Genomic DNA, 16,866 nt, shown 5'->3' with positions numbered 1-16,866 from the left:
CGTACAAGAATGCTGCTTCTGCTGCTGACACATGGATCCTTTTGGGGAAGGATCACCCATCTGCTGCCCACTCCTTTCTGACCCAATCAGCCCCTTCAGCACCCAAACCAGTAGCTACTATTAGATCTATTTACTTCCCTTTCAATACCTATCATGTAGTATTTTCATTTTTAAATCCCCCAGAGCGATTGCTCTTTCCTTTGTATTTTTGTATTAAATCATTACCTGCACAAGTCAAATCCTGTCTCCATTTAGAACACCTTTACGAGGGTTATTCTAATGACTTAAAGATGGTGTGAACCATCACAAGTATCTAAGGTCCTTTCGGATTTAAAAATAAAAGTCTCCTCATTCAGTGAAGAACTTGATCAGCCCAGCTCCTTGCTCTGTGTCAGACACTGTCAGTATGTTCTCAGTCAGCAATTTATTTACCACAAAACATCCCTAGAAAAACACAGGACAGCTGTGTATGTTCTCTTCTTTACATCTCCTGGGGAAAATTGGAACAAGCAGCTCCCACAAAAACAAAACAGTCACAAGAAGGACAAAATTGTGCTGGTGTAACACACCCAGTAACCAATGCTTCCCCAGCCAGAGCCCAGGAATGTCCCAGCTGAAGTGCAATATCACTGCAACAGGCTCCCAACCCCCCTGGGACTTACCTATATTTATCTGAGAGTAATTAACCCTAAACTACTTAGACCTTCCAGAAAAGGAATTGAACTGGAGGAACAAGAAAACCACCGAATGCTGTAGCATCAAATGTTGTTGCAAAAAGAACAAGTTGTAGAAACTAGAGTTTTCTTGGGAATAAGGCACATCAACACCTTTCACTAAAAGAATGGAATCAGAGGAGTATTATGAGAATTACCAAAACCACACCCTGCCTCCTCGAGCCTCCCAAACAAAGAAACCCGGACCACACATTCCTACACTGCCATCTCCCAGGTTCATTTCCACAGCAGCATGATTTCTCTTTTTTCATTTCAAAAACTGTGGAAAAGTCTGATTTTTACAACCAACATTTTTTGATTAAACCACCTTACTCAGTTTCTTCTCCCTGTACTCAAAATCACACTCCCCCACACTATGGTTATTTTGTATTCTATGTAACCATGCTTTCAAGCTCTTCAGATGATGTTCAATTATTTTATGGCACACTTTCAGCCACACTGCAGCTAAAACAAAGAATGCACATCCACAAATACAAATAATCTTTCCTTCAGCTACTATTAAGCCAAAATAACTTTAAAACGTGACCCCCAAACTTAAAGCTTTTACAGAATTTTGTTTTGTCCTTCTGGGTGAGGGCTGAATTATTTATACTCAAATGCTTCTTTGACTCTTTTGCAAGGCTTGCATGCTTCTTTTCTTTAAAGGTTTCAAACCACCCAGTTTGCTGATAGCCCTAGATAAGAGTGAATAACCTCACGTAAGAATCTTGAGTACTTACTAGTCCACAGCAGACCAAACTTATTTATAGCTAAGTAGCAAGCCGGGGTTAGTGATCTCTTCCAGGCTCAACAATCTTCCAGCCTCAGAATAACCACCCCATAAAACAAGCAGGGCTATTTCACTACTGACAGGAAAGTCAACATCTGTGTACAAGGGTGTGCTGGCAGATGAGTGCTCTGGCTGCCTGCACTGCAGGAGAAAGCAAAAACCATTCATAACAGGCCAAAATTCATGAAGGAAATTTAAAATCTTCAGGAGTTGCTTTGAATTCAACTTTTATGTGTAAAACAGAGAAAAGTAGAAGGATCTGAGTTCTCCCAACTGTGAATGAGGTTTTTCATTTTATCTTCTGCCAGTTTAACAATTAGTGCTGATTTTTTCTATTTGAGGTAATATTCCCTATACCTATGATGCAGTTAAGGAAAAATTACTATATGAGAAAACAGTGTCTTGGGCCACCAAAAAATCTTAAAAAAAAAAAAAACAAAACAGAGAAAGAAACAAAGAAAACTGAATATTTTTAAAAGTTTAAACAGAATTCTGGCAGAATCTCAGTCCTAATGAAGTTTTGTTACAGAAAGGGTTGATATTAATAGACTAGTTGCATTTCTCAGCTTTATGGACAGACCAACACCAGGAAAAGGCTTTAAAAACAAAGGTTTGAATTTCAATTTAGGAGGATAAACAAACAACTGAACTTCTCCTGTGGTTTTTACCTATTGCATCTCTTTCCGGTGTTGCTACACGCGCCTGTCACATGAACATTTCAACTGAAACACTGTGGTTTCCAGGTCCAAAATGTCTGTGGCAATTATCAATATCTAGAAAGCTGAATGAATAATACTGTACCCAACCACAAACTGTAGAGCCCACCCTACACTTAGACTTCAGCCCTGCATTCATTTCAGAACCTGCGTTCCCAGCAGAGGGGAACCACCTCAAACTGCTGCATTTGCTCTTCCACTCAGCAATGCAGCTGCAAAAGTGGTGCCAGGATCTTGAGAGTCTCATTGAGAGTAGGGCTGCATGAGGATGCATTTCATCATTCTACCAGAATCTTACTACCCAATCTAGTAATTTTAATAAAGTTACTTCAGAATATATTGCACGCTCTTCAAAGAAGGGTTTTCATAGCATTTGAACACAAAGTTCAGTGTTTGCCTTGCAGCCCCTAATGCTACTAAAAGCAAAAATGTTCAGTAATACGAAAGGGCAGAGAGGACCAAAGTCACCAAACCCCTCTCCCTGATAATAAAAACAACCTGGGTTAGACCCACACACAAGTGGTTTGGCTGGTTTCTCCAAAATAAGTGTATGAAGTGATGATACCAACACACCACCTCAGGCAGACGAGACAGAAACACCTCTAGAATCTTATGTGAGCCTAACCCAGCCACACCCAGGACATCCACATAAAGAAAGAAAACAACTAACTCCCTTGAACACCTCTTTGCTTAATGCATTATTTACTGCTTTCATCTCTGGAAATGATAAGCAGGGTTTTGCCTGATGATCATTTATGTAACTCACTCCTACTAACCTCTGTCAGCATCCAAATCCACCAAACAGTGCACAGGAATGAAGGGTGATATTTGTTATCATCTGCTCCTCCTGCAAGGGAAGGTTTCCCTGAAATGCTGCACCTCATTCCCCCTGGAAGAAGGCTCACAGTGAGGGCGAGCAGTCAGTTCCATCAGAGCAGGAAGCTAATGCACAGCTACTTCCAAGCCTGCTACCCAAGTGGTTTTGGAAGGCTGGATCAACTCCACTGATGGAATTACTACAATAATGTTTCCCTTTGATGGCACTCTGGATTTGCTGTCCTGCATAAAGAAGCAAAAACTCTCTCCAAACCACACCTTTGTTTGAGATGTTTCTACAACCTATCAAGCTGAGGCCCTCAAAAGACACCACAGGAAATCCAAATCACGTGTGATCTACCTGCATTGTCAACTTCAGCAGATTTATGTATTTTCTGAAAAAGTACTATCCATATATGCAGTCCCTGCAATGAAAGACATGTAAAAAAATCAGTAAAGTTTTTACAATTACCTTCAAAATAATGCTTTTCTTTCAGGCAGTCCACAGAATGCTGCACAAACTCTAGTCACTCACCTGCCTGCCTTACAGATAGAGAAGTCTTATTTCTGAGATAAAAGGGCTTTTTTTGGGACCCACACACACTACAAACAAAACCAACACATAACATTTTGAAAAATACCATCTACCACCACTATATCCTTAATGTTCAATTTTCCCTAGAACTTGTAACTCCACTCCTGCACAATATACCACCAACTGGACTAGTGACCTGTGCAGCAAAGCCTGGATTTAGGCAGGAGCCAGGGTGATTTAGTATATGGAATGCAGACCATACATTAACTCTGTCCTCTGCTACGAGATGATCTGCAGCCAAGGAACTCATACCCCTTTGTCTCTCATGTTTTCTCTGTGTATTCACATTTACAGAGAGATAAAAACAGAGATCCAGAAAGCACAGATTAACCTAAGGTATGACGCCAGTGAGTCATGTCAGCATCCTATCTACTTAGAATCACCTTTTTTAAAAAATTTTTTAATTTAACATATCCCTTTACCAAAAAGCATGCTGTCACAAGAACTTTTAGGATAGAAACATTTTTACATTACATTGCAAGTGCTTTTTAGTATACCAAAATTAGTTTTGGTCTTACACCGTTTTGAATCTTTTCCTTTCCATTTTTATTTCATATAGCATAACAGCTCTTACAACTGCAACTCCTTAATGTACAATTCCACAAGTCCCAGCCAGCTGACTGCTGCCCAAAGTCTGTGCAGGCCCACCACATACTTCATGCCAACTCCACTGCCTGCCAGACCTCTCCGTGAGCCACTTCAATGCAACAGCAAAGCACCCAAAAATAGCAAAAAAAGCAGACAGCAGCAGCATATGAACATCTAAACATGATGAACTTCCCAACATCTCATCATCAACATGATGAGCTCCAAGAACAGGCCATCCTGCAGCCAGGAGCACGGCAGAAAACAGGACCTTCCCTCCCATGCTCCATTACAGCAGCAGTGAAACCTTCGCTCAGATGTTCACCAAAGCACAGCCCATGTACCCAAAAAGTGAAACCCCAGATCCTTCCAAATCACATATCCCCAATTAAATATCCAAGTCAGAGACTCCTTACATTCTATAAGGCTAACAGTTGTATTGCTTCTCAGCCTCAGCTCTTAAATTTGATATGATTTTAATCTTCCATCTTTTTTCAAGCCTCCTAGCACACCCTTATACTTCACACAACTACAAACCTCAGAATATCCTGCCCATACTCTAAAACAAAACACCTTGGGCCTGTGTCCTCATTTTTCCCATGTATCACCTGAATTGTCTTCTTCCATTTTTCTAATCTGTACAGGATATGATGCTAAAATCAATCATAGAATACTCCAAGCTGGAAGGGACCCACACAGATCAGAGTCCAGCTCCTGGCCCTGCACGATGGCAACCCCAAGAATCCCACCCTGTGCCTGACAGCATTTATCCTCTTTACCCTTATTTTTACTTACTTAAATAATCAGTTTGCTCTGGTTCAAATTTGAACTTATCCCCACAGAGAATTTCATGTGAATAAATTCACCCTTCTCTAAGCCTTACTCATTTAAAAATCTTATTTCTCTGTCTCCTTCATTGCTCTGCAGGCCTTCTTCACCTGTCTAGAAAGGCCAGAAGACTGTGGAACCACCCAAGGAAGGAAATTCTTTTCTGTAAGAGCCAGCTTCCATCACTTATCCTTCCCAACTAGTTCCCTTGGTGTTTACTGCACTGATTGTAACTAACAAGCTTGACTACTACGGAAGTGTATAAACTGCATGTCTAGGCCTTCTCTGCTCAAGTTATATTCTGCCTACAACACCCAAATATGTCCAGAGGACAATACAAAGTAATAAATGAAATTTTTCCTGTACTCTCAGTCTTAAGAAACAACAGAGAACATCAAAACAAACAAACAAAAGCTAGAAAACTGTGTTTATATCTTCATAAATAATCAGACTTCTACCTTACAGGTAGTAAAACCTGTATTGTACACTGTGCTAAGACACCAACATTTCAGCTATATCTTTTTGAGGAAACTGATGCTTCAAAGGAAGTTAAACTACTTTTTCCCAGCTGTGACAAGGAAAAAAGGAAGAAAAGAAGGAAGAGGGTAGGCAAAATACCTGCTCCCATACTGGAACACATCAGTGAAAATCAGAATCTCAAAGTAACTTCTATCAATACACTAATTCACCCACACCACTTCTGAATCAAAACCATGCATTTAATCTTCATTTAAGTGATTTAAAAAACTTGAATTTAAGTTCACTACAAGGTATAAAGACCCTTTCCATTATACACTACCCTGATTTCTTATCAACACAAGAATTAAGCAGCTTATACCTCATAAGCTGCATCTAAGACTTACTTGAAGAACAAAAATTTTCACAGAATCACTTTATATTACACAATACAAAGACTATGACCCAGTGAACAAAAGCATCAACACCAGTGTGAGAACACTACTGGCAAGTGTAAATAAACAAATGTCCAACTGCATGTTTGATGCTTCAGAAGTAAATTTAATTTAAACCCAGGATAAATATTGACTCTTTGTTAAAACACATAATAAAATGGTCTCCTGCTATAACCCCACGACAGTTTATTAAAGAAGACTTGCAGAGGAAGTAAAGAAGCTTCAGCTTTACCTCTTGTAACCCTAAGCCATGATATGTCACCCAGCCATACCTGCTCTGCACCTCATCACTAGGTCTGACTACAGCAAAGGTTATTTTTTTGTTTATCAGTGGAAGACGGTGAGATAGATATCCCACCACTCTTGAAAGTAAACTATTCCAACACAGCTTAATTCAAAACTTGACAGTTTAGTTTACAGCCTCTGGTTCCACACCAGAGTGTGTGTGATCCATTAGAGAGCCTTTAGTACTCTAATTCAGCCCCAAGAAATGATCTACACCAAGCCATCCACCTCACACTCCTTTTGGATAAAACAAGCATACTGAACCCCTTATGTCCCCCACTCTTTGGGACTTCTTCCAGCTTTCAATTCTTTTTAGCAACCCTCCACTTAAATCCTTGCAGTTCTACAAGATTCTTTAACACAGAACTGATTCCAGAACGATGTGAAGCTCCAGCACCCGTTGCCACTCCCCAATTTCCACACAGTCATCACATCAATGCTTTGACACATCATCTCAGAACAGGCATCTCATGATCTCTCTACAGTCATGGCTTTCACTCTACAGTTCTGCCCTGTGTACTTTTCCAAATGACAGTTTTGGGGTTTTTTTAAATTGATTCATTCTATTTTTTGCCCTTATTATTTGTGAGGACAATGTTCACAACACGGTAAATACTTATCAGTAATTGCATTTACTCCAGATCACCACACAAAATCCAGTAGTGATCAGGTATTTCTTACCACGATTTAGCACTAAGCTGCACATTATTCTAACCAACCTGTGCATTCTGAAAGTTCTGCTATTGGGAACACAGACAGTATTTTTTTCAATATGGGGTTGTAGTTACATGAAGCACTTTATATAGTTATAGCTACCCCCGTCCCCAGAGAATCCAAATGGACAAGGTGCTGAGCAGTCTGATCTAACACTGAAGTCACTTCTGCTTTCAGCAAGGGTTTGGCTGGAGCTTTCTTCTGTAATTCTTAAAGTTAAGCCTTAAACCAGCACTGAACTAAAATTAATTCCAGTCAACTTTATACCGATTTTGTTCCACTTCTTAACAGTCTGATAATGACAGGACTCCAGCTTTTTTACTTTACTGCTCTGGTTCCCCAAAAGCTCAATTCCATGGGCATCCTTATCCACAGGAGCTGCCTTGCTGAAGTCAACAGGAACGTTTGGAGGGACAGAACTGCTTGTCAATGGGCTCAGGGTTTTCATTTCATTTGGTGCACATGGACAAACACAAAAGTGCTGTGTTCGTATTAATATTCATTAAGACACTCTGAAATTCTGAATACTGAAACTTTTCCTCCCACCGGCACACACGGAGACAGTGCTTTGTCCAAGCTCCTGCTTGGCAGAACCTAAGAGGACAAAGCTGCGTGTGCAGGGGCTGCAGCAGAATCACACACACAAACGTGAAGAAACAGACTCCAAGCATGTACAGACCTTCTTCTGCCCTGTAAAAAATGATGTCAAAAAATTTGCACCAGCTCTGCAAGTGTTCACTGAGTGTAACTCACTGAAGCCTCAGCTCCCTTCAGTGACAGAACAGCAGTGAGGGAAATCTTAACTGGAGAACGGAACATTTATTTCCTATACCATCCAACGTGGAATAGCTGCAGAATAAATATGGTTCCTCCCCTCTGACTGCTTTATCTAGGTCAAAAAACTCCTTAAAGGCAGGAAGTCGCAGGAAACAAATGTCACTACACATCAACTTTTTATCATGAAAACAAGCAAGGCAGCAGATAAACCCACCACCTTCCCAGTATTTCAGCACAGACAGCAGCTTATTAGTGAACTGTTGTGAAAACTCCTTATAACTGCAAAAGCCATGGCCTCACACCACACGACAAATCCATGATTTCCTTTGAAATTGTATTTTTTCCTGTATTTTACATAATTTTATATAAGTTAATGGGACTTGAGATGTCTTGACGAGTTGCTGCATTCATTGAAAAATACAGCAAATGAGAAGCATAATCTTATTTTGGATAGCTCAGGCATGACTGCAAAAAAATCTTTTGCTTTGTCCATGACAATTGCACATGCTCAAAAAAATAAAAAGAAAAACCCAAGAGCAGCAGAACTCCTCCACAGCAGAATTATTCTCTAAAACACATCTACTTTCATGAAGGAGTATTTATAAGACAGTGTCCTTACCTAACTATAAGCAAATCAATAATACATGTTTATTTTGAAAAGCCATGGTGGAAGATTAACATATTTTCTTTATTAGCTCATTTAACTTACTACTTTTGCTATTGATTAAGTGTATCATACTACTACTCAAACATGGCACCTTGGTATTTTGATTTAATCAATGCAAAGAATGATTTAATTTGCATATCTCCTACCTCATTATTATAACTGAAGTAAGAATCTCAAAACTCTCTTTCAACTGCAGATTCTTGGAACAGACAGTTTTAATACTGACTTTGCACCTTTCTTCCAAAATTAGACTAATCTTGCTTCTATCATAGAACTGGAACTTTACAGACGATAAAGAACTACAAAGATGATTTTCCAGTTTGTAGTATTTCATAAAACTACACAAAGAATGTACCTACTCCTGTAGCTAACTACAGATGTAAGAACATTTGTAAGATCACTAAAACTGTAGAATTGGGTAAGGACATTTCATATACATATCAATCATATCAACAGAAAAATCATATCGCATGTGAATTAATCCAAATATAAACTGTTTAAGCTTTACCTCAATCACCTGATTGGTGTCTGACAATTTGCAACACTGCTTTATTAACAACAACAAAAGAAATCACTCAGAAGGTGTGCGTAATTGAGAGGCAAATATGAAAAAAAAAGAGATGACAGAAACAACTGTAAAACAAATTATTACTATAGAAACTTCCCGCTCATCTCTATTTTCATTTCAAATCATATGTGCTCTACCTTCGTCCTCCCACGCTCCTTTTCAATCAGATCTGCTTAAGTGAGAACACTACTTCTACTGAGCTTGACATTTGCAAATCCTACTTTAAAGTAGCCAAAAACCCACCTATAAACACAGCCCTGTTGACCTTATTAGTCACTATGGCACAGGATCAGTGTCTGCCAGAGACAGTAAATAAAAGTTTCTGGAGTCTGATTCTGTCAAGTCACAGCCAAGTCCAATGTTCCCTAGTTTTATGCTCTGAGGTAATTTGTAATAGATAGTTTTAATACAGCCGGTATGGAGCTCCAAAATACACCTCTGAACACAAATCAAGCACGAGGTTTCCTGAACATTTCGGGCAGCTGTCGCCCTCACGAGCCACTGTCTCTGTCAAGAGTGGTGTCAAGGAAGGGAGAAAGCAGGTGCCCACATGGCCTGAGGGACTTACAACACTCTGTAAGTACAGACTGCAAGAATATATTAACACAAATTCCTTGAAAAATGTGGTTTTTTGATTGCTCAAAGTATCTAACTGTTCTATTCATAAGAAAACCTTTAGAACATAAACCATAATCCAAAACCAAGCAATGCACATTCTTCCTCAGCTACCAAGGAACACTACCCAAAGAAGTGTTATGATCCTTTCACCTCCACTGTGAAGCCAAACTGCAGATGTTTCCAGTGAGAAATTTCCATGGAGCACATGTGCAGTCACAGCTCCAACAACAGACATCACAACTTCGCACATAATTTAAATAACTGCAATTAGATGACAGAAGAAAGTGCACTGATAAATTTGAGGCTCTTTACAATCTGTTGCACAGTTTCCTGGGCAGTTTACACTGAACATAATTAACTTTTCCAAAGAATTTACTCAGGGAATAGATACATTTGATGCTTGTTCAGAATCGACCAACTTTCATCAGCAGGAAAACTTCTACTGCTTAAAGGCAGCAATAACCCCAGTCCGTAGCTCCAGACTACAAGACCAAACTAAAACTATTGGTTCAGCCCTCTGCATTACGAGGAGGAAAAGCAAGAGAATACCAACAAATAAAATTATAGTTCTCAGCTATATAGGCTTGACTTAGGATTAGTCAGTAAACGTTACGCTAAAGTAAAATGCACTTGATGTCATTTACTGTAAGAGCACCCACACTTAGTAACGTAAAGAAGTCTGCAGAATGAATGACAGAATGGGAGAGTTATTTACTGTCTCTTACTATAAAAGAGCTTCAGTTGGATCAAATGAAATTACCAGGCGTCAGGTTCAAAAAACTCAGCAAAAAGAGATATTTTTCCCAACACGGGCTCCAATTACATTGCAGAATTCACTACCCAAAGACACTGCAGATAGAAAAGGTTTACCCAAACTCAACAACTAAAAAAAAGGAGCGAAAAAATGCAAGCAGTAAATTATTTTAACTCAACAAGACTTAAACTCTGACTTTGGATCCAAAACAAAAACCAAGGGAAACACAACCATTTGTCTTAATCCATTTTTATGCTCCTTCCTGGGCATCTGCTACTGGCCACTCCTGAAGGCAGGTCATGGACTAAATGCATCTCTGCTCTGACTTAAAAACGCTGTTCCTATGTTCATGGTATCTTGTTTATGAATCACAAATCTGCTTCCAGAAAAGCAAAACCAAAAGTGGTGACTAAAACACAAAATCTACGGGTTTGTCAAAATGAGTAAGACACTGCCCCAGAACAGTCAAGCCCAAGATGTCAGGATTTCTGTGAATTCAAAGGCCAATACACAAAGCACATCCAAGAAACCCCAAAATCAAAACAAAACAAAAGCACTCCTTCAGAGCAAAGTTGTACCCAGAAGTCTGTCTGTTTTTCCAGCTGTATCAGTTACATCTGTCTGGAATCCTGCCTCTCCAAAAGCTGTACACAACAGCTCCAGCAACAAGCGCTGCTCTGCACAGCACAAAAGGTATTTTTCCAGCCAAGTACCTCAAAAGCAAATATTGATGTTATGATTTACCTAGCAATATATCCAATCAATGCTTTCACTGAAGGCAGGAGAAATTCCACAAGCAGCAAAGGAAACCAATTAAAAAACATGAACTTTACGAACCGGAGAGGGACAGCCTGTGCATCTCAACGGTAGTTGCAGAAGAATAATTGCACTGCTTTGATCTGGGTGTCTTGAGCAGGAGCCTCTGAAACCTCTTTCATCCCACGTGTGCCATGACATTGACAGGAGAGCTCCTTGCTGGACACACTCAAAAATGGCTCTTTTCTCCCCACCCCCACTTGATTCATCTCATAAGATGACAGCTGGTTTGTACATACACAAGTAGGGATGGGAGTCTGTCAAGAACTGCAAAAACAAAAACACACTTCCCACTGCTATTACCTCCTGCTTGATAACTTCAACATTTGAATTGCCAGTGAGGCTTCCAGGGAAGCATTAAAAATAGCAACCAGAACACTTATCTTAATGCACAGTAATTCCATGTTTCATGACATTTCTATCTGTAGAAAAAATATGCCTTTATTACAGGTAAGTGTATACTCTAACATTAATAATTTAATTTCCCCAGATGTTTAAAATGTGTGTTTTGCAGGAGACTACCAAGGTGTATTTCTGTTTTTTCCTTCCAAAACCAGGGAGTTCAGCAACATTATTAATGCAGTCATACTTAAACACTGTGCTGAAACAAAAAAAAAAAAAAAGACCCAAGGACATTTGAACTACATACAATTGTTAGTGACAAGTAAATAAGACATTTCAAGTCTGTAAGAGTTTTGTACTTGGCACCTTTGTAAGTCACTATTAAATAGACAAAACAGAGATGGACCCTCCATTCTTGGTTTGCAGGATCACTTAAAAACAAACAGAAGGAACAGGCCACCCTGAGTTTTTGAAACTTCACCTGCCATTAAAATTTCCGATGATTGTGTAGTCATAGGCAAAGCATATTTATTACTGGCAACAGAGTAGGATTAAACAACAACAAAAATAGATCTGGTGATTACTTGAGCTGGAGGCTGGCAATCATCAATCTTGAGCTCACACCAAAACTACTCGCTTTCCCACGACATTTCAACTGTTAATTAATGTTTACATTATACTGAAGTAAGTAAGCTTGATTCTTAAAATCCAGGAGACCACCTTCAGTGTGACCAGTTAAATCTACAACAAAACTCAAGAACAGGACTACAAACAATATTAACCATCAGCAATTCACAGTAAGGACTTCCTAGGAACAGACAGTACTTTGAATTTGCCTGAAGACTACTGTTTAAAAAAAAAAAAAGCTTTGCAAATAATGAAACTACTATTTCCCCATTCAACCCCAGTAAGACTTGTGTTTTAGAAACAGGTTTATTTTTACAAAAGCAACAAAGTAGCATTTGCTCTTAATCATCAATGTAACTCTGACACTGTAGACTCTTCCTGCCCTCCGAGGTGGTGCTCACCCCCCTGCATGGTGACTCCAGCCCCGGGCCAGGGGCACCTTTTATTTACTAGCCAGGATGGCTAGTAAACACACCTACAATTTGTAACCAGGACATAACCATTTCCACCAGCTCACTGCAAACTGAAGGCTGTGTATGCACAGCCCAAGGAATGGTGTCACCTCTGAACACAGCCCGACTCGAGCAAATGCCAGTTCCTGCACCACCACCACTCACGTTCACTGGTGAAGAAATTTTAACTACACACAACTTTTCATCACTGTTCAATAAAAAAGTGAGACAAAAAATCCTTCTGAATCTTCTTTCCACTTGAAAAGCGACACTGATGGAAAGAACTAGAATAAATTACAAATCAGTGGACAGCATGAAGAAGAAGTACTTCTTTTTTCCTCAGGTCTTAAGCATTTAACAGAATGTTACTGACTCAATTACTCCAACTAATTGTAGAATGTTTGAAATCAACACAGATCATGTACAATTGTGCTTACAATTAGTATATTATACCATAGTACTTACAAAGAAAAAAAGTATTTGATCTACATTTCATATAACCACATGCCAAATAATTATTAACATTAAAAAAAGAAAGCAAAAATAGAAGTGACAGCTAAAGGTCAAACAAGTCCTCCGACTATATTCAGGATTATACAACTCTCTACACACACTGGCACTGTTAAAGCCCTTCAGAATGAGCATTTCCTAGAAAGCAGCAAGGTAAGACAATTTGATTTTCACACAGAAACCAGGTGGGAAAACTAACATTAGGCAGACACAGCAGAAAATATACAGCATCAATGTCCTAAACACAGTTTAAAAGCTCCTAGGGCATTAAGGCTGTGTCACTGATAGTATGTGCTTTATAAAGGTACAGCACTCGTAACGTTTTAAGTATTTCTTAGTCAAGGCAGCTAAAATACACTAAACCAAAACACTTTCACTTTTCCTACATGTGACTCCTCAGAGCACAGATCATTTATTTACAGTTCAACACATCCTTAAATGTCGTGGGCAGGCCTCACGTATTGCCCTAGAAAATCATTTTGCACAGACAGTTAATGTTTGGTAATGGCAAAGGAATGTATTACCGTTTAAAACCTCTTAAAACATTTGTTGTCACGTAACGAAAACATTTTAAAACGCTAAGGCCAGCAGAAGCATTTCACGTGGATGATTCCGTTTACCCGTAAGAATAAACGTTAAAATTAGGCAAAGCAGCAGAAACTACCACCAAAACCCGAACAACCCCCAGAGCACCGAGGGAGAACAACCCCCCAGTTCTGCCAAAGCACCGAGGGGGCTACAGGATTCCCCCAGCGCTAATCCTCAACCCAGACACCCCCAGACCCGTGAAGAACCGCCCGGCTGGTTTCCTCTGACACCCGTAAACAGGACCCGGGGTGTACCCGGTTCTGTTCGCCAGCGCCGGGGCCGCTCCAGCCCGCACCGGGCGCTCCGTGCGGGGCTGCGGCGGGGCGGGCGTGCGGGGGAAGGACACGGCGGAGGGCACGGCGGCGGTGCCGGGCGGTGCCGGAGGAGGCGCGGGCAGGACGGGCCCGCTCCCGCCTGTCACACGCCATGTGCACCCGCGGCCTCCGGCGGGCCCCGGAGCGCCGGCCCCGCGTACTCACACTCGCGGCAGCTGCAGCGGCGGCGCCCCGCGCCGCTGGAACACGCCGTCCACGAACACGCCGTTCTTGCCGAGGCAGCGCAGGTAGAAGTCGCCCCCCGCTCCGCCCGAGGGGTCCCCCTGCGGCGGGGGCGGCGGCCCGTCCGCGCCGGCCGGCGGCGGCGGGGGCGCGGCGGTGAAGATCTCGAGGTGGCGGCGGGAGATGAAGCTGGAGTGGCCCATGCTCACGTCCACCGAGCCCTGCGACGAGTTACGGCCGATGGTCACCGAGCGCTTCTTCATGAGGTACTCGAACTCCCGGCCCTCGAGCCGCGCCACGGCCGCGGCCGCCGCCGCCGCCGCCGCCATCTTAGCGAGGGACGAGCGAGGCGCGGCCCCGCCCGCACCGGCCCCGCGCCGGCCCCGCACACAGCAGGGAACGGGGCCGCGTACCCGGCCCTGACGCAGCCCCGCGGTGACTGACAGCGCGCGGGGCCAATGCGCGGCCCGCACGCCCATGGGGCTACGGCGGCGCGGCCAATGGCGAGCGGCGCCGGCCCCGCACGTCCGAGGATCGGCGCACGAGCGCAGGGGCGCGGCCCGGAAAACGCGGAGCGGAGCCGCGCGCGGGGAGGGGGGCGGAGCTCCCCCAGCAGCACCTCCCGGCCGCCGGCTGGGAGAGAAGGGAAAGCGCGGAGCTGGCCCCCGGACAGCCGCCCCTGCCGGCCATCGCCCCCCGCACTCCCTTCCCTCCCTCTCGGCCACCTGCGCAAGGCCGCTGGCAGCCGCCCGCGGGGACCCGGGCCCCGCACCTGCCCTCCGCCAGCAGCGCCCTTAGGAACTGCAGCGGGCGGGGGGGAGAGGGGGAAGAATCGAGAATGAATTAAATACTAGTAGACAAATAGTGCTAGAGAGTGAGCAAGAGCCACTACGAGAGTGCTGGGTAACTGCTCCAATTTAGCCTCAAAATACCATAATATTAACAAATAATAATAAAAAATCAAGATAAAACTGTAAGTTTGATCCCTCATACACATCTGACAGCCTTTTGAGGGTCAGGTTAAAGCCAAAGGTAACTCCCCATTGTCAGAGTTTTGTAACATCCATGGAAAATCGGTTTAGCGCTTCAAATGTACAAGTTCCAGGTAAGCCAGGCTGTATTTGTGCACACAGCTCGGCTCAGTCCCAGTTTTCTCAGAGGAGCTAGGGCACAAGAAGTGAGCGAGTGACCTGACACGAACACCCAGACAGCCGAGTGCTGAGTGTCACTGCTCCAAGGGCACAGCACGCAGGAGGGGATGGCACAGGTAACAGCATGGAAACACTAAGCGAGAGTCCACAGCACTGGGTTTGACTTGAAAATGTCACAGGCTACCAAAAAGATGGCATTAATTGTACACAGTTTGTCAAATACAGCATCTGCAATGAAAATGTTTTACCTGATCCAAATACTCATTGTTACAGGGACTGTCAAAACTGAAAAGTAAATAGTTAAACACTCTTGGCTATAAACTGCAAAGAGGGTGCTAAAATGTATTTGTGCCTATATATCAACATAAGCACTGCAAACGTGTCACTGTAACAGCTCCATAACCTCACCATGGTTTGCTGAGAACAGGGTTGTGCTGTTGTTTATTTGCATTTTTTACAGGACTGAAGCTCACTGTTACTTATTAATAAAAATAATTGCCCAGAGAAGCTGTGGCTGCCCCATCTCTGGATGTATTCAAGGCCAGGTTGGACGGGGCTTCCAGCAGCCTGGTCTGGTGGAAGGTGTCCCTGCCCATGGCAGGGGGTGGGAATGAGATGTGCTTCAAGGAGCCTTCCAACCCAAACCATTCTGTGAATTCAGAAGACATTAAACATTTTTACACTTCGGACAAAAACCAGTCAACCTGCTAACAAACATCCAGCAGTAAAGTTGAAATTGAAACTTTTGGGTTTGCACATCTGAGTCAACAGACCTTCAACTGTAGAACTATTTTGTGAATGCTTAGGAACAGAACACCGTACCTGCTACCTGCAAAGTGATGGCAAACCTTAGTTTTACCCTTAGGATTGTGTCAGCACTTCTTACAGGCAGCTACAACATAATTCCATACTGGTTCAGTCCATTTATACAATCTCATATGCACAGCAGATGCAGTAAAATATAGCAACAGTTTAGAGCTTTGGTTTCTTTTACAGAAAACTTTAGTGAAATCTTGCCCACACTTTGGTATTTAGAATCAGACTTTCTTCTATACCAACATATGTTTGGCACAGAAAACGTGGAGCATCAGAGAGCCAGTTATGACTCCCTGATTCTCAGCTTGTTTTTATCCCTTGGCTCTGCTGGCTACAGAAATGTTGTGCCTGCTTTGCTAACAATTGGTCTGGGATCCTGAGGGCCCTGCTGGCTGGAATTACCCATGGATTTCCATCTCCCAACACACCCCATGCCTGCAGAGAGAGAAAACCAGCAGAACGGGAGAGCAGCCAGGTGAATTTCCATCAGGCCAGCAGCACTTTTCACCACCCTTATGGTTGCTCAGTTTGCAGAAGTTAAAGGCACTGCTGCTACTTTAACATTTTCTGTTATGTGAATCAGCTTTCTTAATTTGTATTAATTCATTAATAACATGCAGTACTGAATTCACACAGCTGATACAATTCCTGTCCTGTTCATACAGAACAGCACAGAGAACACAGCCATTGACACGGAATGCTGAAGTTTTGCAATCTGTCTGCACTGAAA

General features: G+C 42.4%; 1 protein-coding gene across 1 annotated transcript in view; it reads right to left on the bottom strand.

Moving 5' to 3' along the window:
- FOXK2 (forkhead box K2) overlaps window positions 1-14,531 on the bottom strand; it is a 46,506-nt gene extending 31,975 nt beyond the window's left edge. Inside the window, exon 1 of the mRNA XM_042032694.1 lies at window positions 14,152-14,531. Coding sequence (XP_041888628.1) covers window positions 14,152-14,498 — 347 coding nt within the window. The 5' untranslated portion in view covers window positions 14,499-14,531. The remainder of the gene's footprint in view (window positions 1-14,151) is intronic.
- Between the last annotated feature and the right edge of the window lie 2,335 nt (window positions 14,532-16,866).

The sequence above is a fragment of the Corvus kubaryi genome, unplaced genomic scaffold (genome assembly GCF_017639235.1).
Source record: "Corvus kubaryi isolate FWS band 111438036 unplaced genomic scaffold, C.kubaryi_AGA036_p1.0 37353, whole genome shotgun sequence".
Taxonomy (NCBI): Eukaryota; Metazoa; Chordata; class Aves; order Passeriformes; family Corvidae; genus Corvus; species Corvus kubaryi.
This window is presented reverse-complemented; position numbering and strand designations above follow the sequence as displayed.